This window comes from Cebidichthys violaceus, unplaced genomic scaffold (assembly GCF_023349555.1).
Source record: "Cebidichthys violaceus isolate CVI_PGR_0920_01 unplaced genomic scaffold, fCebVio1.0.p SCAF_4, whole genome shotgun sequence".
Taxonomy (NCBI): Eukaryota; Metazoa; Chordata; class Actinopteri; order Perciformes; family Stichaeidae; genus Cebidichthys; species Cebidichthys violaceus.
Genome location: NW_027176594.1, coordinates 3,473,001 through 3,498,028, shown reverse-complemented (window position 1 = coordinate 3,498,028; position 25,028 = coordinate 3,473,001). Strand labels below are relative to the sequence as shown.

General features: G+C 41.7%; 2 protein-coding genes across 3 annotated transcripts; both read right to left on the bottom strand.

The window, feature by feature from the left end:
- Positions 1-1,213: 1,213 nt before the first annotated feature.
- On the bottom strand, positions 1,214-17,769 carry stox2a (storkhead box 2a). Of its 2 annotated transcripts, none has more exons than XM_068727280.1 (4): positions 17,148-17,769; positions 8,820-8,972; positions 3,540-6,069; positions 1,214-1,551 (listed from the first exon to the last, which is right to left on the bottom strand). In XM_068727280.1, the coding sequence occupies exons 1-4, from the start codon at positions 17,506-17,508 to the stop codon at positions 1,350-1,352; spliced, it is 3,246 nt and encodes a 1,081-aa protein (XP_068583381.1). In that variant the 5' UTR covers positions 17,509-17,769; the 3' UTR covers positions 1,214-1,349. The 2 variants fall into 2 exon arrangements, with proteins under 2 accessions (XP_068583381.1, XP_068583382.1); XM_068727281.1 differs by lacking the exon at positions 17,148-17,769 and adding an exon at positions 10,396-11,782.
- Positions 17,770-19,361: 1,592 nt separating this feature from the next.
- casp3a (caspase 3, apoptosis-related cysteine peptidase a) lies at positions 19,362-24,882 on the bottom strand. The gene is made up of 6 exons (XM_068727148.1): positions 24,687-24,882; positions 24,220-24,359; positions 21,455-21,583; positions 21,081-21,256; positions 20,856-20,967; positions 19,362-20,773 (listed from the first exon to the last, which is right to left on the bottom strand). Exons 1-6 carry the CDS (start codon positions 24,743-24,745, stop codon positions 20,544-20,546), a joined length of 846 nt encoding a protein of 281 aa, XP_068583249.1. The 5' UTR covers positions 24,746-24,882; the 3' UTR covers positions 19,362-20,543.
- Positions 24,883-25,028: the final 146 nt, after the last annotated feature.

The following is a 25,028-nucleotide window of genomic DNA, read 5'->3' as shown; positions in this document are numbered from 1 at the left end:
AAAAGCTGAAATCAAGCTTTTTTTTGCTTGAAAAATGACTCAAACAATCCCCTGATTATCAAAATAGTTGCTGATCAATCAACTAATCATTTCAGATCTAAAATGAATACTTTCTAGAAACAATAGTCTGATTATAAATAATACACAGAACCGGTGTCCGTTCATAACCACAACGGCTGAGTCTACAGCAGTAGTAGCAACTGAAGTCACAAATTGTAATCATTCTGCCTACAATTCTTAATTAATCTACTGATTATATTATCCATTAATCACATGGTCTATATACTCAAGTTTCCAAAGTGCATGGAGATGTGCAGAGTGTCTTGTTTTGTCTGATCAGTTTACTATCATAGATGATGAAGAAAAGCAGAAAATATTCACATTTGAGAAGCTGAAACAAGTCAGTTTATGCCTTTTCTTTTTTTTTTTTTATGCATATTTTGAATCTCAACTATTACACTTAAATATGGACTACGTAAGTCCTTAAAGTGCTCAGGGAATAGTAGATGTAGATATTTCCATTTTTCTGACAGCTTGGCAAACTCGATCTACCGAGGAAGATCATGTGATGGTATCAAAAGCTCCAGATCAGACGCTAAATGAACCTCGCGGTGGGATTGCTTTGTGAGGTATCTGGGATGTACATGTGAGTGTTGGGGTGCAGCTCATTTTGTCCAGACACCATTTTTGGTCACATAGCATCTTTAATACCACCATTATAATAATTAGGATATCAAAAGTATCGAGTATACATACATCATTTGCATTGCGGTACACAAATCTGAGCTGATTTATGTTTTTATATCTTTCATTCGTTGTTCTCAGGATCAACTTTTATTGTCTCGACATTGTGCTGACATTGAATTGTCCTGAAGAACTTGACGCTATTTCAGGAAGGAGAACATTTAATTGGACATGTATTGTTAAGTAATATAAAAAGTTTTTTTTTGATATTTCCAAATGTAACTTGAATCCTATAGTCTACTACTTTCCAATACCAATAGTCAATAATCTTGATATAAGCCAAACTAGAGTCCATGTCACCAAAAATCAAAGTACTTCAGGTAGGTTTCCTCACCTACATTGGTCTTGATATTCTGTAGTTTTTCTTCTCTTTTTTGCAGTAAAGTTCTTGAAGCTGTGGGAACAGTCTCTTGAAGCCATGCCTGTTTATGTAACAGTCCCAGTAAATGGATTCTCAGGAGTCTGAAGATGTGTGTGTGTGTGTGTGTGTGTGTGTGTGTGTGTGTGTGTTTGTGTGTATTGGTTGAGGAAAGTGAGGGTCAAAATGGTGAAACACCTCACTTCCTCCTCCACCACCTTTTCATGGTCTCAGTCTGTGCTGCCTGTCAGACGCTGGTGATGGAGGCCAGGCAGTTCGATGACTTCTGGAGTTTCTCAGGCTGTGTGGTGGGGGGTTCTGGGATGGCACGAAAGCTGAATGGCAGTCCGATACTACTCGTGCCGATGTGGCCGGGGCTCAGCGCTGGATTCTGCCGTCTATTGCTTTCCACTATGCTGGATGTGTTGGATGCAAGGCTTTCACGCGTTCTGCACAAGAGACAACAGAAAGTCAAGCGTTTGCTTTCAAAATGCACGACAAATCTCACATTGTGTATCTCCATAAGGTGTGCTTGGCTAGAAAGAAGAATACCAGTGAAATAAATGGAAGCAATTTGCAGAAGGTTTTACAGACTGAAGAAAAACGCAGATGAATTGTAGTTACTGAGAATAACAATAATACAAATAATTCCAGGTTTTCTCTCATTATAATCACAAGTTGTTTTGTCATTCATCCAGGAAAAAACATAAAAAATCAAATGGAATAAAGCAACTTTGAGTCTGAGTAGAAGCCATAACCATATATGAAGTTGATCATTAATTCAATCATATTTATATAATGCACATGCTTCATGTTGTGTAAATTGCAAATTTTACATTATTTATTCCTCATATTTAATATATTTTAGCACAATATTTATGTCTGAAGAGTAATCTTTCTTAGAGCTTACATATGTATAATTTGTAATAATTAATTCTATTAATTTTCCACATGAAGAGCTGTATAATGTCTCCTGTGGCTCTGATGGAGGCTTTCTAAAACCCAGATGATGTCATCGGGGTTATTTTCTCTCCACTCTAACTGAGAATGTTTTGACAGAAAGCTTGTGTTACAAAAAGGAGGGTCTAAGGACGGATGCTATTTAGTTGCATTATGGGAAGTGTCTCATTCAACGTATTTCGAGCTTAATAGAAGTCAGGATATCTCTGCCTCTGCCGCTTTGATTTGACTTTTTTATTTAATCTGCCCAACAACTTCCTGGAAGTGCAGTATTCAATTGTTGGAGTTATCTCTCTGGCAACTGGTTAATCATGTTTAAATGGTTTACAAGTGATTCATTAATGTTAAACGGCAGCAGTGTGTTCATGTTTTACTCAAGGAGCAGCTAGCTAGTAGGTGTGTTTGTCTGATAAACAGATGTTTGTATGAAGCTTCAACAAATCATTTCATGTTGATGCATTGTATGGATCATTTAGTTCAGCTGCTTTTTCTGTACATAACAAAAAGCTGTCTCTCTCATCTTAAGTTGAAGCAAAGGTTGGTAAGTCATTTGTTGCCACCAAGATGAAGGAAATAAAACGGACACGGCAGTTTCACAGCTGTGTGATCCAAGTTGCTTTAAATATGATTCCAGTTATCCATACACCAACCAACAGAATGAATAGAATTAATAAATTATTGAGAAAACAAAGAGGTATTTATTGTTCAGCATGAAAGTGGTGCTTATGGTCTTTTCTTCAGATTTTGATGTTTGTAATGAAATACTCGGTCAGAACGTGCTCTACACATAATCAGCTAACCCCACAGCCAAGTTCAGAGTCGAAACTTATGAAGTGTGAGCGTGACAACACTTTTTATAGAAAACAATTTGTTCTGTTTTAGCAGGATTTCACAACAAGTAACACATGTTACTAGACTGTTGTTAAAGTAGGAAACTGGTCCTCACAGTTTTACATTTTATCTGATTTTAAATAGCAGCATTGGAACACATCACGAAGAGCTGCTCTTAAAATACCCAAAAAATATTTATTAAATAAAAATATAGAATACAGATATTTTTTTAGGTACACCTGTATAATCTGCTGTAATACAATCTCAATAATTAACATTTCAAATGTATTATTTCACCAAAAACATTATGAACATTATGAACTTCTTATAGATTGTATTGGATTACATTATATTCAACAGGTGTACCTAATAAAGTAGTGTTCGATCTAGAGGTGACGTAAGCAAAGTTTTTGGTTCTGTCAAAAATGAGGTTAACTGCCCTTAAGGCGTTCAGAGTTACCATCGCCTTTGGTTTAGCTTTATTTCATTTGTTTACATCCATATATCAACATCCAGTTTGACAGCAATCCAGATGTTTGTTCTACTTGATTCTTACCTCCCCCTCTTAGACGTAACATTTTAAGAGCAAACTATAAAGAAAATAGCGTCAGATGATACATTCATTACTGCTCATTTGAGCACATACCTGGGGGAGTTGAAGCCACTGTCCACCGTGACACTGCTGCTGTCCATGCTGTCCAAACGGGCAGAATGGGCTGACTTCTGGCTGCTGCTGTTCTCCGTCTCCTTGGGGCTGAGTAAGGTCAGATTGGTCTCCAGTTTCCGCTGCAGATCGTGGTCCTTCTCCCGCTCCAGTAACCACTGCATGGTTCCCTCCCCACCACCACCACTGCCTCCGCCATTACCACCCACTTCCCCATGGTCCTTGTTGTCCTCTGCTGTCGCCAACTCTTTGTGCGAGTCATCCTCTGCCTCTTCCTCTTCCTCATCATCTGATACATTATAATAGTCAAAGGAGGCGGAGGGGACTGTTGGCTCTAGGCAGCCCTGTAAAACTGCCGGTGACGCTGAGGAAGTGGCTGAATTGGAAGGCTGCTGGGGCTCAGGATTGTCTAGGGCCTCTGTTGATTTGGCATGTGAGGCTTTCCGCAATGTGCCGGACTTGGTGTAGCTGCTGTCCACGTAGCCTGTGGACAAGGCATTGTGTGGAGGTTTGAACAAAGTGTCCTTGCTGAAGATCTCTTTCCTCTTGATCACCATGCTGCCTCCTCCCCCTCCCGGATCTACATTGTGTTGGTGTGGCGTCAAACGGGCATTTTGCACCGGCTCCGGCGTCTGGCTTGGCGTCAGTCGCACTGAGCCGTTCTGTCCCTTTGCTGCCGACAAGTCCTCTTTGTACTCCATCGTGTGAGGAGAGGTGAGGTGAGGCGTTTGGCGGTCAGCCGGAGAGCCCTTTCGGAGTCCCCCTGATGAGGTTAATGTGTCATATTCTGATTTTGCCTGAGGCGAAGGGGCAGTTAGGATTGTTTCATTTGACGTATTGCACTGGAAGTACTCATCTGCTGAGGGCTTAGGAGAAAGTCCCATTAGCTCATTGTACGATGGCAAGCTGTCTCTGCTTTTGTTCCTCTCCATCGTACTCCGGATCCTTGACTCGTCCAAACTCCCTTTCCCCAAATCAGGCACATTAAAATCAGAGTGGAACTTAGCAGCAGAGAACATGATCCTTGAGTAGTGGGAGGACTTCTGCGTGGCGCGCAGGGTGCCATCATCAGTGTAGTAATGACTACGCTCCTCCAGAGTGGGGTCAAAGTCTTCTGGCACCCCCAGTGACGGGCCCTTGAGGGAGTTGTCCATGGACCGAGAGCGTTCCTTAGCTTGATCTGACCTATCGTGACGGGACTTCCTGTCCTGATTGTGACTGTGACTTCTTTGCACTCTGGACTGGCACGTCCCGCGCGACGGCTCTGGGAAGGGCATCTCCGTCCGTCTCTTGGCTAGCTCCCCCGACACGTCCCACTCGGGAGTAACCGGGCAGTACGATTCAGTAATGTTGGGGTTGCTATGGACCAGGTACGTTGCGCCTCCACTTCGTCTGCGCTCCAAGGTGTACATGGCCTCCCGAGGCGAGCGAACTAACGAGTGGCTAAAGAAGCGGTAATCCCTTTCCATGAACAAAAGGTCCCAGTTTGAACCCTCAGACGGGTCTCCCCTGGAGGTTCGGGGCTTGCTGTGTGAGCGGGACTTCCCATGTAGGGCCCTCCTGTGGCCCCTCCCCCTCCTGCTCCGTGCACTGTGCTGGGCTGAGGACCCTGCCTTGTTCTTTTGCGTGCGCTCCTCCTCCAGCCTCTTCATCACAGCCGTGTGCCTTGCCACATTCTCCACTGATAGGTCAGGGTTGATTCGGCGGATTATCTCCATCTCCACCTCGCGGGGAATGGCCGTGGTCGGCACCTCCTCGTCACGAAGAGGCCACTCCTCTGGGGGGAACTGGGCTGAGAAGGTGGCCAGCTGTCTCATTTTGTCCTTCTTGAAACTCAGCCTGAAGAGCCTGAGGCCGAACCTTTTGGATTGCTTCTCGCCGCTTCCACCGCCACCACTTCCTTCTTTCTTTTTGGTCAGAGTGTCACTTTTATAAGGGAAAGAAGTGATGCTTTTGCTCTTATCAGCGGGCTCTTGAGGCGGCGGTTGCTGGGCAGGAGGGGAAGTGGGAAGAGGGGGATAAGGGTATGACGGAGGTTCTCCTCGGTGCTCCTTGGTTGACGTGGTTGGTGGAGGTTCCCCGCCATTGTGATCCTTGGGGGGCTTACTTTGATAAGAATCTCCCCTGTGCTCCTTTGGTGACTTACTACTGTGAAGTCTGGACGAGTCTTCGCGATAGGAGTTGTATGAGTCATTGTGATTCTTGCGAGGAGGCCTCTCTCTCAGGCAGCCAGGTGTAGATGGTGTTACGTTGCCAGACTGAGGCGAAGTGCATTGTTGAGTTTGCTGCTGCTGTTGTTGCTGCTGCTGCTGCTGTGACTGTTGCGTTTGGCGCTCTTGCAGCCGATCGTCCAGGTGATACCACTTGTTGTTGGTTCTGATGAGGGAAGGAGTAATAAAGTAGGTCTGGGGGGTGACAATGAAGTAGCCCTCTGGAGTTGGGTAGATCTTCCTCTCTCGCACCAGCATGTTCAGGGTATGTCGCAGAACCTCAGAGCTGGGTGTAGGCACGCCTGCAGGAAACACAGATCAGAGTTAGAGCACAAATACATTTCAGATAACATTTTGTTTTACATTAAAATTGTTCAAACACAGGACATTTTGAGTAGTTTGTCTGAGCATAGAGACAATTTGGAGACAGATTATTGTTGAAGAAAAAAAATTATTTTCGTACGAATTTCAGTCACCCAATGCATGTTAAGTTAAGATCAATGAAAATCTAAATTGAACATATATAATCTCACCAGAGGCATATTAAATATAAGAACAATTATGAGTAACAGATGGGAATGGGAAGATTTTTTTGAAGATCCAACTACATTGAACTGTTTCCCTTAAATTCCCCATCTTATAAAATAAAATAAAATAGCATATTCTGCATCTTCTTCGAAAAATTTCTTTCACGTTTTATATAATGTTAATGCGGAGTGACATTTTCAAACCAAAGTTGCAACGTTTTTCATGGATGCACCATCTCAGAGATATTGTAAATGTATTGTGCCACGTTTTTTCCACGTCTCTAAAACTAAGCTTGACATATTCATTATGATCTCACTAGAATTTAAGCTAAACTTGCATTGGTTTGAATTTAGCTTGGCAGTACATGAATAAATAAATGAACAGACCCATTGGTGGGTACATCAAAGTTGTAACAGCTGTTCATTGTTTTGAACATTGAATGTTTCCTTCTATTTTTAAATAAACAATTAAATTAATAATAATAAAAATGTCTTTAATTCTCTAGAAAATGATTGCAGGTATTTTCTGCATATCTTTAAAAACCTGTAGGTGAGTTTTACATATTCGAAAAGCATTTTTTTTAGAGACGTGGAAAAAACAATTTTTTTTAATTTGACTAACCTGATTTATCAAAAATTGACAATTACCACAGCTCACACAAATCCTCAGACATTTTAAGTAATGTCCGTGACTTGTGTGTGTGTGTATATATATATATATATATATATATATATATATATATATATATATATATATATATATATATATATATAAATATACTATAAAACTGATACCATGATCTAAGATTTAATGTGTAAAAACAAACTGAATAAACTTAACACTCATTCCTAGATGACTCCTGACGATATTTAATCAGTCATCTCAAGAGCTTAGCTTAAATGACCAAATCAACATTACAAGTAGTCAATTTACAACATCATTCATTACCTTTGTCTAGCATGGTCTTGTGTTGCCTGACATTACATCACCCCTGTGTGTTTTTATACAGCAATGATGCAACCTATAAGATCAAGTCCTTTTCACTGAGGCATCATATCGAAATAGAGATACATTTGAGGGACATGCTTCCCATTCCCATATTTGACCGACAACTTGGTTACACAGTGGTTAAACCTGTGCTTTGAAACAGTGTTTGGATACATTTTAGGATTTAATTTTTTTATACATTTTAGTAAAGACGAAAATAACTATAATGTTAAAACATTACGTATATTCAACCCATTAAATTAAACATTGTGACAATTTTTTGGAATGAGGCAACAATTTGGAGTCAGTAAAAAACAGATCATAGTATTTTTTAAGAGCTGGGAAATCTTTGTTTAGTGCTTTTAGAATTTCCCAAGATAGTTTGAATTTTTTGTGGTGGGGTTGTATGAGGTATTCAGCCATAGTTGGTCTATTACCTATAGTAGATGGTGGTCAGCACGGCTGAAGTTTGTAGAAGCAGACAAGAATACCAGCACTGGAGCAGAGCAATGTACTGCTAAAACACATTTTAACTTCTTAAAAGAAAGGCCCACCTAAAATATTTTCAGACGGGGAACTGAACTGAAAGGGAAATGTATCTATACTGTTTTTGTCAACAGAGTCTCGTGGTTTTGAAGTTCAGTTCCCCATCATACAGGGCTGTCTGACAGCAAGATAAAGCTAAGGCAATATTCTAAATATATCATTTACTTAAATTAATACTGATTCATTTGTTTTAAAGTGGGCCTTTGTACTGCTGCCCCCGTCTACAGCAGTACATTGGTTTGCTCCCGTGCGGGACGACCGCCATCTACTGTAGAAGAGCTGATCCACTGAACATGGATAAGTACCTCAAATAATCTGAACTATGCCTTTATGGAGAGATAATAATATGATTAGATTTTTAATTTATAATAAGAGGAAATGTGCTACTTCCATGATGTCACTGAATTAATATTTAAAAATAAATACTGGTCTAGTTGAGGTTCTTCAAATCCCTTTAACAACATAATGTGTTCATGGACAATGTCCTATAAATAAATGTGTGTATATCGCTTGTGAATGTGAGGAGAGAAAACAAAGAAATGAATGGCACAGGGAGCTGAAGTGTTTTTCTACATTTTAGGCCTGTATTTATTATTCAAGTTTAGGGCTGCATGTCGTTTTTTTTTTATATAATGTAGGAAAATAGTGAAAAATGTCCACTATCTTTCCTCAACAAGATATCTTCAAATGTATTATTTTGCCGACACAGCAGTCCAAATTCCAAAGGTATTCTGTTTACTATCATATATAGTAGAGAAAAGCAGCAAATCCTCACATCTGAAAAGATGCTTGAAAAATGACCTAAAATAAGTTGATTATTAAAATATGGTCCGATTTATTGATCGCTTAATTGACTAATTGTTAATAAATAACAAATCAGGAGATAATAAACCAGGTATGACACATGCTTAGATGTATATTTATTCAAAAATCTCTTTCTGCATGCTTTGTGCGGTCCCATTTCCTTAAGAAGGAGGTCAGAGGAGCGTACCTGGGAAGCTGGCAGTGAGGTGCTCCACCAGAGCCTCCTGGTTGACCGGCTTGTGGGCAGAGTTCATAGCAGAGATGGCCAGGCACAAGATCTCCCCCAGCGGGATGAACTGTGACTGGCTGATAGGTGACATGCTGATCGGAGACACGTCACCTGCAGGAGGAGGAGGAGGAGGAGGAGGAGAAGAAGGAGGAGGCACAACTGTTAGATCATGAATGAACAGCAGGCGCAGCGTGTGAAGCTATGATGTAATGGTCAAACAGCAGCAGTTTGCATGCTGCCTTCGAACAGCTCCACCCCTCCTCTCTGTGCTTCCTTTAGCCCCTCGTTCCTCCCGTTTCTCGTAGGTTAGCATAACGAGGCAGCTGCTGCTGCAGCAGCCGTAGTGTGAGATCACCTGAGTCTTTTGCAAACGTTGCTTTTCATTTCACATGGTCTCACGCACACAAAAAAAAGGATGCTTACACAATCAAACCCAACACATTTTGATTTGAACAAAACAGAACTGACTTTAGTGCCACATTGACGGCTTACACACAGACATTCTCTGTAGCCTTTGTTGAATTAAGCTGGCTTTGCCGTCAGCAGTAGTGAGTAGTGAGATCATCCTACAACCAGACGGCCCGGCTTCAAGCCCCTCTGAGAGCAAACATCTGCCCTGCTTAAAGGTTGTAAAGCAGCACACTGAATCCATCGCTGCAGCACCTTTGCTGTAGCTGACCCTGTCCTCTGACCTAAACCTGCTGATCGCTAGAGAGTTGTGTGATAAAATATACTACCGAAGCCTCCATCTTTGATTTTTAACCTTACATTATGTCTTCCGATGTGGACGGATAAACAGGTGAATTAATGTCGCCTCATCGATCGCCGTTTTTAAGTTTTGTGATCATTTTACTATCTACACTTCTTTTACCTGAGCTGAAATGTGTGCAGGGCCCTGCCTCCTCACCACACTCAACGGAGCGGTCAGTGAAGCAACACGATGACGTTATCTCTGCTTAGTATCACAGCCCCTTAAGCTTTATGTGGCTTTACGAGGCTTTACTCGTTTTAGTCAACATGAGAAAAGCTGGATCCCCGTCCTGTGCTTGTATAATATAGTATAGTATGGAAATGAGTTGTCGTATTTATGTTCCACATCGTACAACGAAGCAACAAAGACGGCAGAAAGATATGAACCTGACACTAAATTTGGCACACGTGGTTATGCCACTGATGTATTGTACAATTTGTAGGTGATGAAAAAAACATTTTTAAACAGATCAGTAAATATGAAGGAGGTGGGAATAATATGTCAGGAAGTAAAATGGTTATTTGGACCCACAGAAATACAGTTTTGAATTTTAAAATGAGTGTCCAGTATCCAAAGTATTTGTTCTCTATTTCAGTTTGACCTCACTTGATACATTAGACATTACAAGTAATGAAAAAAAGGGAAGTTGCCATCATTTCCTACTTGATCATACGAACATTTTGTCCATTTTGAACTCTGCCCTTCGCCCCCCCAAATCAAACTGTCTTTGCTCTGCGTAGCGAGAGGGTGGAGCCTCAGTTGGTGGGAGTGTCAAAGACTCACCTGGTGCACGATAACTTGGTGGGGACGGAGAGAAATGAGGAGCAGGAGGGGGAGGAAGATGCTGCTTCTGCACACGGATGTCTTTCTCACCACGGGAGAGATTGTGCTCCAGCGGGCGCTCGGTATGCTCCGAGCTGGGCCAGGCCCGCCGCAGATTGCTGCTGCGGTTCTTCTTCATCGTGACCCCTTTACCAGGTGGCCTTCACCCCCCGGGGGCTGGGATAAGGTGGAGGGTGGGAGAAGGGGAAGGAAGGGGGGAGGTGGGGAAGGGAAGGGAAGGGGAGGGGAGGGGAGGGGAGGGGGGGGGGGGGGGGGGGGGTGTGTGCAGGGGGAGGTCGACCAACCTCAGGCTCAGTGCCTCCCCCGCATCAGTAAGAACGTCCCGCTAGAGCGATCACACACCAGACATGGCAGGAACCAGTGTGCGCCTTCACACACATACACACGTCTCATTTACATCCACGAGCAAGCTACAAACGACTGTGTTCGCACTGTGGGTGGTTGTCATAGGCTGCTGGGCTCTCCCAGGCTGATCTGGAGCGATGGCAGCAGCGGCTAAGGTGCAGGTGATTGCGCGAGGCATCACCCTTTCATCGGCATCAGTCCCAGCCACCATTTGTAGCATCCCCATTTGCATGCGTAGGGAGGCACATTACGTAGCCGCTCTGATGTGGGAGGAGGGAGCGGGAGAGAGGTGGGGGGGGCAGGGGTAGAGATGAGGGAAATGGGGCATTGGAAGCAAGGAGGACGGTGTGGAGAGATTTCAGTGGAGGTTTTGGGATCCGCTTGTTCCTTTTGAGTAGACGGTAACAGGGGAAGAAAGGAGGGGATAGATGGATGGTCAAATATTCAAAGCTTAAGAGGCCCAGTTTTCGACAACAGCTCAATTCACCACAGGAGTGCTCGGCCGATCCCCGGAAAACAAAAGAGCCCACTTAAAAAAATAAAATAAAAGCTCCATTCACCCTAATGGGCAGTGAAACCTCAATAGTATGCAAAGCACCGGAGACGCCACGTTCACCTCCATCTTTATCCGATCAAGCACAAGACCCCATCGTCCTTTCGACAACAGCACACCAGGAGAGGGTGGGGAGAAAAAAATGGAGAGCATAGAAATAAATAAATAAATTTTCAAGAATAGAAATCCACCGTTTCCCGCAATCCAAATGAAGAAGCTCCCGATTCTATCGCCGTAGCATCCATTCATTAACAGGGGGGGATGCAAACTCCAGTCAACGGCAAATCTCTTTCAACGCTAATGCTGCAGCTGCTCCCAGCACCTCCAGGAAGGGTGTGTGAGTATGTGTGTGTGTGTGTGTGTGTGTGTGTGTGTGTGTGTGTGTGTGTGTGTGTGTGTGTGTGTGTGTGTGAGTGTGAGAAAGTGTGTATGCGCGCATCCGCCTGCTGCGCGCGATTCTGCGTGAGCATGCATGCGTCTGTGTCTGGGTGATTGAGGCTGAGGGGAGGGGAGGAGAGGATGCAAGAGAGGGAGAGAGAGAGAGATTGAGGACATGCATAAGGCAGAGAGGAGAGCAAATATCAACAGCTCGAAACACACACAGGAACAATATATATATATATATATATATATATATATATATATATATATATATATATTTTCAGCCCTCAGATGTTGTCCGGGGAATAGCTCAGGCTCTGAATCTTTGGCTGAATTTCCATCCTCACCTCCTTCCCCTCGTGTTCCCTCACCCTCTGCTCTTGAAGGATGAGGGGGGCCCTTAAACCACCATCCGTCCTCTTTTTGTGTCTCACCTGAAGCTAAAGACTTGACGGGGCCACAACCAAAGGGAACCATTCTACAACGTCCCGATTTTGTGTGTGATCAGTGCTTTCCACCGGTTGATTCAGTAACTTAATACCGTGCGGAGCTGTCAGTGAAAAAGAAAAACCCCAAAGCATCCCCTTAATCACATCCAGAGTGGCAGCTCCTGCTAGCTGCAGACTCCTGCTGACTCACATGTGTGGAGTGTGAATGGACGGTTGGAGGGACAGAATAAGGAGCAAAGTGAGAGGGCAGGACGGGCCACGGGTGGAGGAGGAGGAGGAGGAGGAGGGGGGTGGCGGTGTCACAACCAATCTGCTCCAGTTCACTGATACCAAAGAGAAAGAGGAGAGGAAGGGAAGGAGGGGTGAGGAGGAGGAGGAGGGAGAGAGCGACACCACGCCAGCCATTTTATTTCTCAGTAGTACTGCAACAGCCTTTGTTGCCATGACGACGCAAGCCGATGATCTCATAGCTGTTACCTTTTTGAGTGCTGTTCCCTTAAAGAGCCAGTTACTCCAGATAGAAGCAGACAGACGCCTCACAGACGGGGGATGGAGCTGTCACGGACAGAAAATACTCCTGCGTCGCTGCTCGAAACATTGAGGTCCTTCCAACACTTGTCTTACAACAACTATTACACTAAACTGGGAGAAATAAATAGCAAGATGTCTTGATAATAAGATGGCATTTTATGAAACATCCACGAATCCACAGTGACATTGCAAGATATCCTATAAAATGCCCTACTCACTCTAAATGTGAAGCAATTCGAGTCGGGGCGATCAGTCGATTCATTTGTTCGTCGGTCGACAGAAAATTAATTGGAAACCATTTTGATAACTGATTAATTGTTTGACATTATTCAAGCAAGAATGCCTAAAACATCCACTGGTCATATGTGAGGATCTAATACTTTTTCGGGGGTGCATATATGACAGTAAACTGAATATCTTTTGGTTGGGGGCGATTGGTCAGACGAAACCTTTGAAGAACTACAATGGATATTTTTCACTATTTTCTTACATCTTGCTGACAAAAAGACAAGTACATCAACTCATCGTAAGACTGGATTTGTCTAAAGGCATGTTACCAATAAAATGTAATTACTGTAAATGTAATACTGCATGCAGGATAAATCCTCCACAGATGTTGCATTGCTAGTACTATCCTGCTATATAACACACTAGTTCTGAGCTTTAAAGGATTTGTGGCCTGTTACAAATTCATTCAACTTCCTTGCAAACAGGACCATTTTTGCCGGTGGTCTGCCCTCCAGTGGAATATTTAGGACAACACACGTCTTTTTCGCAGTAAGCTCTTAAGGCCAGACACCAAATAAAGAGACAAAAGTTTCACCACAGCCCACAGCCTACATAACACATCTGACATTAAGATATACGGCAACAAATCTCTCCGCTGCGTTTAACATTTCCCCCAATTCTCCACTGGGACCCTCCCTTTCCTTCCAGTGGAGGCCTCTGCTACAGCAGGGAATGCAGTGCCATAGTGTTTTCCTGAACAAATGCTCCACTTTTCCTTCCTTAAGGGCACACACTCCTCCCAGTCCATTGTTTGTATCCTGCTAACGGATACAAAGTCCCTCTGTTAATCAGATTGAATTGTCAGTATTAAAAAAAACACTTTGTTTCCACACAGCTGAAAATCCACAACTTTAGTCTAAATGTTGTAATCCAGCTACTTTTTGGCTCTCCGCCCTAATCAAACACTCCCAGGCAGTTTGGTGGATAATCTGCATGATATAAACATGGAGCACTCTTACTCGTATGCGAGTAATGTGCACAACTGCATATGTTTACAAATCTCACACCAAAAATGCATTTCACAACAGCTATATGACTTCAGCCATCTAAGACATGAAGATCATTTGAATAATCTAGATTTATTTATTCATTAAATAATGGAGATTTTAATCCATTCCCGTTTTTATCCTACAGTCTTTTGTGCAAAACATGTTAATTTAAAACAAACGTGTTAATAAAAGATAACATCGTTGCATGATTTTGCAAGTATACATTATTCCAAATGCTGACCATCTGCACTCACAGCTAATGAACAGCATCATTTGTCTGAACTTGTCTCGTGAAGTCAAATGAGTCACGCAGCAACTTGCAGCCCATACTAGAAAATCAACACTGCAGTAGTTTATTTTTTATCTGTATACTATTATCATTACTCACAGACATTTTCCATAAAAATAAACAACACACCCCTAAAACATTTTTGCATGCTAGAGTTCTTTTAGGTGATCTCAAAGAGGCCAGATGGTTAAAATGTAACTCTTGCTTGAATTCAAATGAGCTTGCTATAAAACTAAAGATTGATTATGCTGACCAGTAATGTGGTGGCCACATCCCCGTTGCATGCAGTGCAACCACACAACTAAATTACTTTTCCCCCGTTGGTCCTGTTCCAAGTTAATTATCCGATAGACCGTGGGTTTATTGGTGAAAAATATATCAGTAGCTCATCTGCATGTGGACCAACAGCCTATAAGCTCTGTTGGTTTTGGCATTATAGAGTCTGGTGAGTTATTAGCTATAAGACAAACATTCCACAGCTTATCTGTGTTTGCTCCAGTAGTGTCAGTGAAGCTACGTCACTTCCTCTGACGGACAGACTCCGAAAATAAGCACAAGCGTCTTTAAGATTTACCTTTGGACTATAACGTACCTTTTTCAATCGATGTCTAGCAGCTCAATGTAGACATCTGATAACATGAAAGCAGCTGTAGAAGTGTTTGAACACACAATACACACTAAAAGCAACCGTTCAATCGGAACAATGAAGAGTCTGGTCAGTGTTGAGCCGTAGCAGTAGGTGCTACAGGCCGACTCGAGACAAATTGTTTAATCCAAAAGTTTGAGTTCAAATATCTGTAAAATTACAGGCAGATACTGTTATACAACTGCTGTAAATGATGCTAATGTAAACAGATAGTGTGGTGAAAAAAAAATCAGCGAAGTTGCCGTTAACCCAAAACAATGAGCTGAGATGAGGGGAACTGCATAGTCTGGCAATATGTGACGACGCGTGACACCTTTAACATAACACATAATCTAATTAAATCCATTGTTTTTATAAAAATATTGATCACAGCAGCTTTAACAATTCTTTACATATACTGTTGCAACAATATACAGTACAGGGTTTCCCCCCAAAACACAATTTAGTCATTAAATTACGACCTTAACAATAGCTATAATTGTTCAATAGAAGGAATTTAATGTTTTATATAACACCTCAGCTCATTTTCTCAGAAGGTTCCTGCTTTATTTCATAAACGTTTATCACTTTGTTATGATGGTTGCATGCTGCAAAAAACAATAAGCTGAAAGATGCTAAAATGTGCAACAAATGTTTATGACAGTTGTTTTCTGATTTGTAATAACAAGCAACACCTTTCACATAACACCCAAACTCATTTGACCCATCGTTAAAATAAAAATATTGATGAGTGCAACTTTAAATATGCTGCATTTGCTGTGTAAGATAGCGACACAATGATCACTATATCAAACAAACGAGTGTTTTCTGACATGTTCTGTTATCTCTGCTACAGGTTGATGCCGCTGACGATCTCAACTGAGGCTCTATTGTGAAACTGACATGAACAAGGTAATGTATGACATGCTGTACGCATCGCTCTCATTTGCACACGCACTCGGATAAAGAAGCCTGCGAGGGCAGTATGATCGGTGCAGCGGTTAGACTTGCTGACAATAAAGTCATCCAAACCTGTCCCAGCACATACATGAGTTATAGCCTTGTCAGGAGAAGGTGAGTATGAGTGTGGGAATGTTGAGCTGGAGTAGAACTGGGCCTGAGTCCCGTCTCCTCTTTGTGAATGAGTAAACTGCCTGATGTGAAGCAGCTGAAGTTAGAAGATGAGATTCTGCCTAAATGCATCGGACTAGCCACGACTGGTTTCATGCAACCTGTCTTGACTCACAGAGGGAGTAGACGATATCATATTAAAAGCTCAGGGGAAAGTATTTTCACTCACTATCATAAATAAGGAGAGTCCTATTAGTATTAATACCAATCAGCACATTCTGACACGTTGGTAGACTAAAGAAGAATCTTTAGAGTTGTCTTTTTCACGTTTAGTTCTTTGTTACTTGAGCACATCTAATTAGCATTTGAGGAGTGCACTCATCCTACAAACCAAGTCTCAGGTCTTCATAAGTAAGCTGCGTCTCGCAAGTCATTCAGGTCTCTGAGGGCTGACCATTCAATTGACCGGTAGTAAGTTAGCTTTTTTTTTTTTTTAATTCTGGAGGTTAAAGATCTCTTTTACAAGAGAGACCCAATATCAAAAGTCAATTCAGTAACTCAAACATAAACAAGTATTACTAAAATATCGGTAAGCAGAACTTTAAAGTCTCTCCGAGAAGGTTGGTGTCTCTTAACTTAACTTTGTTTTGCGGTTTATTCCAGTAGCAAAGGTCACAGCGCCTGAAACTAGTCTTCCCCAGTTCAACATTATTCAAGGCGTGCAGCTATTGTTTTGGAAATAATAATAATAATTAAGATGGAAATAATGCTAAATGGTGCAATGCACGTTAATATGACCAACCAGAGTTTAAAATTACATCATTACATTAAATCACTTTATTTGTGTCATCTAGTCGTCTTCTGACAGACTCTGTGGTCAAGATTTGTCAGATTTAGTCATTGTCACAGCACACTTTACTTATCGTAAACACTAAACTCTAAACGCTCGCTTATACTGCTAATTTGTGCAACTTATTTTAAATATTTCTCTTTTTTTTACTGGTGGATGAGTCTGCTTTGGTAGGCATGGTTTTGTGGCAATGCTGCAGGCCACATTTTTCCCATGCAAAAAAACAAAAAAATCAAGTGGTAAACAACGACTCCTATGCAAGGACTACCTGTGCAACTTTAATTCCAGTTGACTGCAATAGCATTAACTTAACATACTCACCTATGCACGTGATGGCAAAGCCCTGTGGGGGTTTGAGGGTCCGTCTTGTCCACCCGTTCCTGAGGACCTGAAGATGAACTTCTTTGCCCTGAATCAGCAGCACATGCTCATCAATCCAGCCGAGGTAGAAGATCTCAGACAGCGCGTGTGTCAGCGCCTTGTTCCAGAAATGCTGCATGTTTACGGATTTGAAATTCGCGAAGACCTCGTAGCCGGAGTGATGCTGTTCCTTCACCGAGAGCACGGCCGGTGGTGGTGGTGGTGGTGATGATGATAGTGGGGAGTCCCCTTCATCTTCTCCGCGAACCCGCGACAGCACCAGAGCCAGAGAGTGCGGAGCGACGGGAAGGGACTTCTCCATTCCCGCTTCAGGCAAAGTTCACGGTGGTCCGCATGGAAATGAAAGACAACTTACTGTTTCTTCACTGTAGGACGTTGTTTTTAGACCACCGCATGTCTTACGTTTCTTTGGGTGGTGATCTTAAACTGGTTCAGACATATTAAAGAAATGGTCTGCAGAGTAAAAGAAAACACCCTGTGCTGCTCCAGAGTTTGCAGCACGGCGATATAAAAGTGAAACACAGGTGCTCCATGGGAAATTAGAGAAATAACAAGCAACCTGACACGCCGTCCGCTGCAGCCAACTAACCCAATGTCAAAGAGTATTAAGGCCTATTTACAGCGACGAAAGAGGCGAGGACTTGTGCTGCGTTCAAGGGCCACACGTAAACTCCTATTTTACACTTTTGGAAGACCATCAATGTGAGCGAATGTGTGGAAATTGTAAAACAATCTTATGCTGATCTAATTGTTAACAAAAAATAACAATCGATTTGATGTATGACTGAAAACACCAAAAGAAGTTCAGCAAATATTTGGCTCAACAACACACGACAATGGCACAAAGATGTGGCCAGCAATAACGAAACACCTGCACGATTCAATGTAAAATCATCTACTTCCATTTTATTTGCACCAAAGGGACATTTGTTCTACCGCAAGCTCACACAGAACAGACACAGATTTATATGTATAAAGCATACTACTCATAATAATATGTAAAACATATTTGAATCAATCAATTAATTGTTTATCCAATTATTAATAAAAGTACATTTTTAACTTTTTGCAAAAATTCACCCAGGTCTGAGCCTACGTCACCACGAGTGACAAAAGCAACAGAACTTTGATTAGTCCAAACGGTCAAGTTAAATTCAGAATTGTCCTTTTATTAAATTAGGGCCAGATGGCAACCTCCAGTTCTGAAGAGTGAAGCCAACGCGGAAACGTCTTTAAACTTGCATTCTCTCTACTGACCAGCAGGGGGAGACTCCTCTGGTTGCAAAAATAAGTCTGATTGAATGGAAGTCTATGAGAAAATGACCCTACTTCTCACTTGATTTATTACTTCAGTAAACATTGTAAACATGAGTTTATGGTCTCAGTCGCTATAGTTACAAGTCTTCTTCAATACAGTATGATGTTCATTTATAAATTATGGTCCATTTAGAGTAAGATAGACCATAAAGCAGAGTAGGGCGGACAGTCTATGATTCGGGATGATTTCAAACTGTAGTTGGTGTTTTGAGCCATCATGGAAATCCTTTTTTATATATAAATTTGATAATAAATATCAATATTAACACCAGGATTGGCGTTTCATCACGTAACATTTATATTTTAGTTTATAGCTTAAAGAAAATGTTGAGTGTCCAGTTAATCTTTATACCTGAGAATGTATGGCCGAATAAAAACAATCATACAATAAAGCTAATACAATCACATGAGTTAGGAATGATTTAGTATTATTTGTGTCTCCTGCAGATTTCATCCCAAGACTATATTCTTAATATTAACAAAGGTGAACAAATTGCAATTTGTTAAATCAACTTATGATTGGAGTTGTATATTGGTGTGTGTGTGTGTGTGTGTTCAGTACGTCGAACAGGTACAAAGTGGCCTGTCGTGTGTGTGAGAGCTAGTTGAGGTGAAGGAATCTCAGGCCCAGTTTTATTTGGCCCAGGGCCTCAGGATCCGGTGGCCCAGTTCTTCTCACCTCGTGGCAAATCTGGAGTAATCCTGGTTGTTTACACTCAACAGTGTGCACAAGTAGACCCGTTACTGTGTTTGTAAAGGTTAGCTCTATGAGATATGAATACTGGCCAGACTTGAGAAATTGAGCATTTTAACTTTAGTAATGAAACTGTTACACTGTAAGAGCCTAAAAACTAAATCAGTGACTCTGCTGTACAACAGAACACTGACAAGTGGTTTTTATTTTTCAGAAAATAACATTACACCAACCTCACAGTATCACTGCTTACAAAATAGCAATGTTAAAAAAAAAGCCCAAAATGATGCTCATAGCAAAGTTGAGTATATTGATACGACAGAAAACCTGGATTGTCAAACAGTGATATTTTAACAGCAAAATTGATTCCAGCTAGTTTGCTGTAAATATAGAAATATTTACTCACAAATGACTAGCACCTGGATCAGTACACAATCAAATTGTGTTATGGAATTATAGCCAAAAAAAACAACTATATGAAAAAGCATCCCGTTTGTTTTGACTTTAAAAAACCCCAAAGAAATACATTAACTACAGCCTTAGACATGAAATGTAAACATGTGTTCAAGTATGAAATGAGCCAATAAAAGTATCGTGCAAGTGGGCTGGCTTTTCTCATGCATGCTCTGAAGTCTCACATTTAGAAAATGAAAAACTAACAATTACACTGAGTTCTCAAACCAACACGATAGCTTAATGGGTGTTCCTGCTACATTATCCTTAATTTACTTAGGCTAATATTTCAGTGAATGATTAATTATTTTGGTTTGTAAACCTTTATGTCAGCAGTCACTACACTGACTCAATAGTGAAGAAAGATTAAAAACAGGCACAGAAATGACACATGATCCCGTCAAAATAGACTGTAGTTTTGTTTAGAAACTTGAGTTAAAAACTGCTGATGTTGGAGGGCAGGAAGCCCATCTATGTTTTCATGATCAAACATAAAAAGGTTTTATCAAACTGGCTCCCAAAATATTTCCCTGAAATGTGTTTAGTATAAAACAGAAGAGAGGCATTCACTGGTAGAAAACAGAGCTTGGAATTATACGGTCAATTTCATCTTTCCATATTTCCGTTATGTTATCTGTAATTGTTGTCCTGCAGGGATACAAACAAAAACTCAATGCCTCACATCTCAGAACTGTACTCCACACAGAAAGAACCTTATAATGCCAAGCATTGTGAAATATATGAGCTGAACTTTCAAGAGATATTCAGTCAGACAGTATAAACTAAAAATAATTCACAAACACCACCTCATACACATACTCCAGCCTCTCTTCTGCAGATGAAGGCTGGAGTCTCCCGATGGAAAGACAACATCAAGGGGAGAAATACATCTCTTTGGTCAGCATTGACACAATGCATGGGATTTGTCTCTTTGCACTGAAGCCGGGTGAATTGGAGACAGATTCAAACTCTACTGCCACCTTGTGGTTCACTCGAATCATGATGTGCTGGAGCTCCAATTCTTTTCCATGTGTGCTGATCATGTCACACAGAGACTGCATGAACCAGGACCCAGTCATGGTGTTTCTCCATGAGTAGTAGCCTGTGGGCAGTAAAGGGTCAAAAAAAGGGTAACAAGTAGTCTAGAAATATACCTTTGTGTATGTGTGTGAGTGAGTATTAACCTGGGGCTGTGGAGAAGGCATAGAGGAAGTCAGCTTCTACAGGGATCCTGGTGGTGCAGTCTTCTCCACTGTCTGCTTCAATGCCTGCGTCCAGATCGGTGCCTCTGCAAGCCTACTCGACGTGCACACAAACAAAACAAGACCAGGTTAGACATTTTAGCAAGATAAAGTGCAGGAGGAGGGGAAATCAAATATATATAATAAAAAGACAAACTCTTACAATACCTGGATGAAGAAGAGTTTGGGCTTTCCCACCAACGACTTGCAGCGATCACCTCGAAAAAGAGACGTCAGATACTTGAGCTCTACTGAGCCATCGGTACCGAAGAACACGCCCTCATCTCCATGACTCAACAGAACACAGACAAATGAGGCGTAACAGCTGTGGTCTTCCTTTGACGCTAAATGAAAAGAAATAGGATTTCATCTTTAATACGTGATGATATGAAAGACAGCAGTGTGTGTGTGTGTGTGTGTGTGTGTGTGTGTGTGTGTGTGTGTGTGTGTGTGTGTGTGTGTGTGTGTGTGTGTGTGTGTGTGTGTGTGTGTGTGTGTGTGTGTGTGTGTGTGTGCATTTTGTTGTTTTGCAACAAGCTTACCAGACGTTAAAACCTGCTTCATCTGGTCGACTGACTGGTCGTTGTAAACCTTCACTTTATAACCCAACTTCCCAAACACTTTCATCGCGTTGGCTGCATCCACATCTGTACCGTTTCGTTGATTCATGCCTTTAAAAACAAAAAGAATCTGGTTACTTGAACACAACAAAAACCTATCTTAATTTTAAGGAACCAACATATATTCCTTCCTCTTTAGCAGATTTCACCATTTGGACAGACTGTAGGAAGATTGTATGCAAAACACATTTGTTTTTCTTAATAATTTTAAAAAGGCCCTGTATTGCCACACAGGTGATTGTTTCGGTGTTCATTAGTCTATTTGTTTACGATTCTGTTCACAGAGCCAGGGATTCAGGCCATTCTCCTAACAGACTTTTTTTTTTGTTCACGCTCAACCTGCACAAACCTGTACAGTGACAGTGGGATTATCAAGCGCACCTTTTCTGATTTGTATCGACGTCTGGTTACCTCACATAAAGCTCCACATATCTTCACCCTAATCAGCCAGAAAAAAGTGAGAACACCTAAACAGGTGTAAATAACAAGATGATTGCTGGCTGAATAGCATTCACACCGTCATGGATGACTGGAACATTTTAATAAAACAGAGGCATTGTTAACGTCATTCGCAACACCTGTGCTTTCCCACTATGACAAGTCAAAATGTCTGTTTTAGGAGAACAACCATGTAGTGTGCCGTCAGACTACATCGTCTACATCATCCCGTCTGGAACCCTTGTGTTCAGGTTTGAACACCTCTAGTTTGTTAGCTACAGTAACTGTGGTCATCTGCTTTATTTCACAGAGTGGGGCTGTGGACCACACCTATCCTGCTAGCTTTTACACAAAGTCTTATTGGCTCTTGCGCAACATGCTGCAATATTCTTGGAAACGTGCGTGGGGATTTACAGAACGCACATATTTACCATAACAGGAATCTATTCTCGGTTGAGCAGGCCTCACCACCCCACTCATATGATGTACTTGCTCTTGGAACATTGTTGACCAAGTAGTCATGTGTACTCAGTTAGTCCTGCTTGACTAGTTTGTCAAAACACAAGTCTTGACGGCAAAAGAAGACAAATCGTACAGTAACTGAAGCACTGAAGATGTATTCACCGATACCCAAGGTCTTCTCAGACAGATAATAGAGGCTCTTTCAATCATGGCATATAATGTTCTTCAGCTTTTCATGCACAATAAAAAGGGTAGGCAGCGAGGACTACGGTCAACTCATGTTTTCACACATTATCTCCAACTATTGTAGACATTAGGCCTTTGTATCCAAGGATCTATAAGAAAGATTATGATTAAAATTAAAGATTATGAACACCAAAAAGACATGCCAATTCTGCAATGGCCGTCTTACTGCATTCTGCCACAATACCCAAGTGACCATACCCATTAAACTTGAAAAGAGGAACTTATCAAACCATGGGTTCACATGTGATGCATGCCAAGTCACTGCAAGTCATGTGGATACCTGAACTTCCCGGAGAGCCACTGACAGTTTGCCGCACTGGGAGTTATTGAATTGTCTAATCAAATGCAATGATGCAGAGACGAGGATAATACAACTGCCTGCTTGTTCTCATTTTCACGAAAGGACACAGAGCTATCGTTCTCTAATTAACTGGCATGGGACGCAGTTAAACGGGATCCACAGCAACAAGAGTAAATTGGTTCCCTGAGCACACTCGTCGTCTCATGAAAGGTGTGGATGCAAGATGATTGACCTGCTTTGCTGAACACCAAGATGTCCGTCTCTGTATATAAAAGAACTTTCATGGATCTCACACAACTCCTAGCCACATATCAGCAGCCCTGCTCTGAACAACATGTTGCAACAAAAAGGCCAAGATGCATTGTGGATGGCCAAGTACTACAAATAATGAAAAGATCTACCTCTCAAACATCAACGTGTCACAAGACAGAAGAACGGTGAGCCTTCACTGCCCAGAGATATCGCCACGGAGTTCAACCTCATCCAGCATGTGATGATCAAACACCTCATAGAAGTGGAAATCATCACCGCACAATTAAAGGCGGTTTCACATATTCAGTATTCACTACATACTTCTGATCCCAGGAAGTAGTCTCTTCTTCAGTTTTCTGACTAGGATATCCTCACGAAATCTACCTTAACTGAGGTTCAAAAGTGGAGATGCTTGTGTACACCCAACTCTCAACTGGACAGGGACACCACAGACACCTCTCCAGCCAGCTTATCCCTTACTCCTCATGAAATATTTAACGGTGGACTCATCTGTTGCTTTAGTCTAAATTAACTGAGCATTTAAAAAAATGGCACAGTATTAAATCCCAGTGTGGCTTTTTCCCTCAATTGCTGGAAAATAACCTTGAAGCCAACAAGGGAGAATGAACATATCACAAAAGGAAGCACTTGGAACCATTACTATAAAGTACTTTTTTGTTGTACATTAGTGTATAAAATGAGTGCCTGTCGTGAGCAATTAACAGTTATTTTGTCCGTCTCGGGTAAACAAACCTAAGGGTTTTTACCATTTAAATGAATGTTTAAGTCTTTGAGTAGATGTTACCACCAGATGGTTCTTTTAAACTTATTAAGAAATAATTTTATGTTCCAGTGTTTCAGCACCAAGTAAAACCAGAGATTACATTTAAACCTGGTTCTGCATCAAATATGATCGTCTACAGTGGTACCATGTCTTCACAGCAGTTTATTTTAGAATAAGTTTCATCTTAAGGTAAAATATAAACACCTGTTCTTCTGTCAAAGTTCTTGTTGTTGATCACGATGCATTGGCCGATGCTGGGGAAGTTCAGACTGTATCTGAAGCTGTGGGCGGTGGGCTTGGCGTCCACGTCCACGAGGCCAGAAGCAGACAAAGACAACTCTGACCTGAGAGACAACGAGACCATATAACCAGCATATACTTTACCTGTGAGATAACAACATACGTAATGCTCGACAAAGAAAGGCCAATGAAGCATTTAAAGGGTCGCAGCAGGCCTGCATTAGTGCTTCATACATGACGAGTGATTCAAAGCTGGTCTAACGTTACACACAAACAAACAGCTGATGTGTGATAATAAGCGGGTGTATTACAATATGCTAACAAGGTAGACAGTAAACAGCTTGCTCATCTTTGCACGCCTGCTGACAACAATGAGCTGCTGACAAACATCGCTAACTGGCTAACGGATAAATAAACAAACCGCGACTCACTGTTGTCCGTCGCCACTCTTTGCATCTGTGGAGTCTTTACCGGGTCCGTTTACCGACATACTTCTGATTCAGATAAATTAAGCGCACAGTGAAATGACACACCCTGTATATGATGCACGGTAAACCCAGCGGACGACTAATGCTAGCTGCTAACGTTATTACTAAGCTAGCTGCGCGCGGCTGGTAGACGAAGATGCTGATGTCACTCGCATAGGCGGAGATGCGCTCCTTTTAAAGCGCCGAGGGGGTGGAGCCAGGTTCAGGAAACGGAACACTTTGTGGTTTTATTGATTTTTATATTTTGTATTGTGAATATAGTTCTGAAACTGACATCTTATCTTT

Excerpts from the sequence above, each read along its gene's own strand:
- stox2a (XM_068727280.1), bottom strand. The coding sequence starts at position 17,508 with ATGGAGAAGTCCCTTCCCGTCGCTCCGCACTCTCTGGCTCTGGTGCTG. Across the intron at positions 8,973-17,147 it reads CTTTGCCATCACGTGCATAG|GTGACGTGTCTCCGATCAGC; the intron begins GTGAGTATGTTA and ends CTCCTCCTGCAG. Across the intron at positions 6,070-8,819 it reads CCTCACTGCCAGCTTCCCAG|GCGTGCCTACACCCAGCTCT; the intron begins GTACGCTCCTCT and ends TGTTTCCTGCAG.
- casp3a (XM_068727148.1), bottom strand. The coding sequence starts at position 24,745 with ATGTCGGTAAACGGACCCGGTAAAGACTCCACAGATGCAAAGAGTGGC. Across the intron at positions 21,257-21,454 it reads GAAGCAGGTTTTAACGTCTG|CGTCAAAGGAAGACCACAGC; the intron begins GTAAGCTTGTTG and ends CTTTTCATTTAG. Across the intron at positions 20,774-20,855 it reads TGCCTTCTCCACAGCCCCAG|GCTACTACTCATGGAGAAAC; the intron begins GTTAATACTCAC and ends TACTGCCCACAG.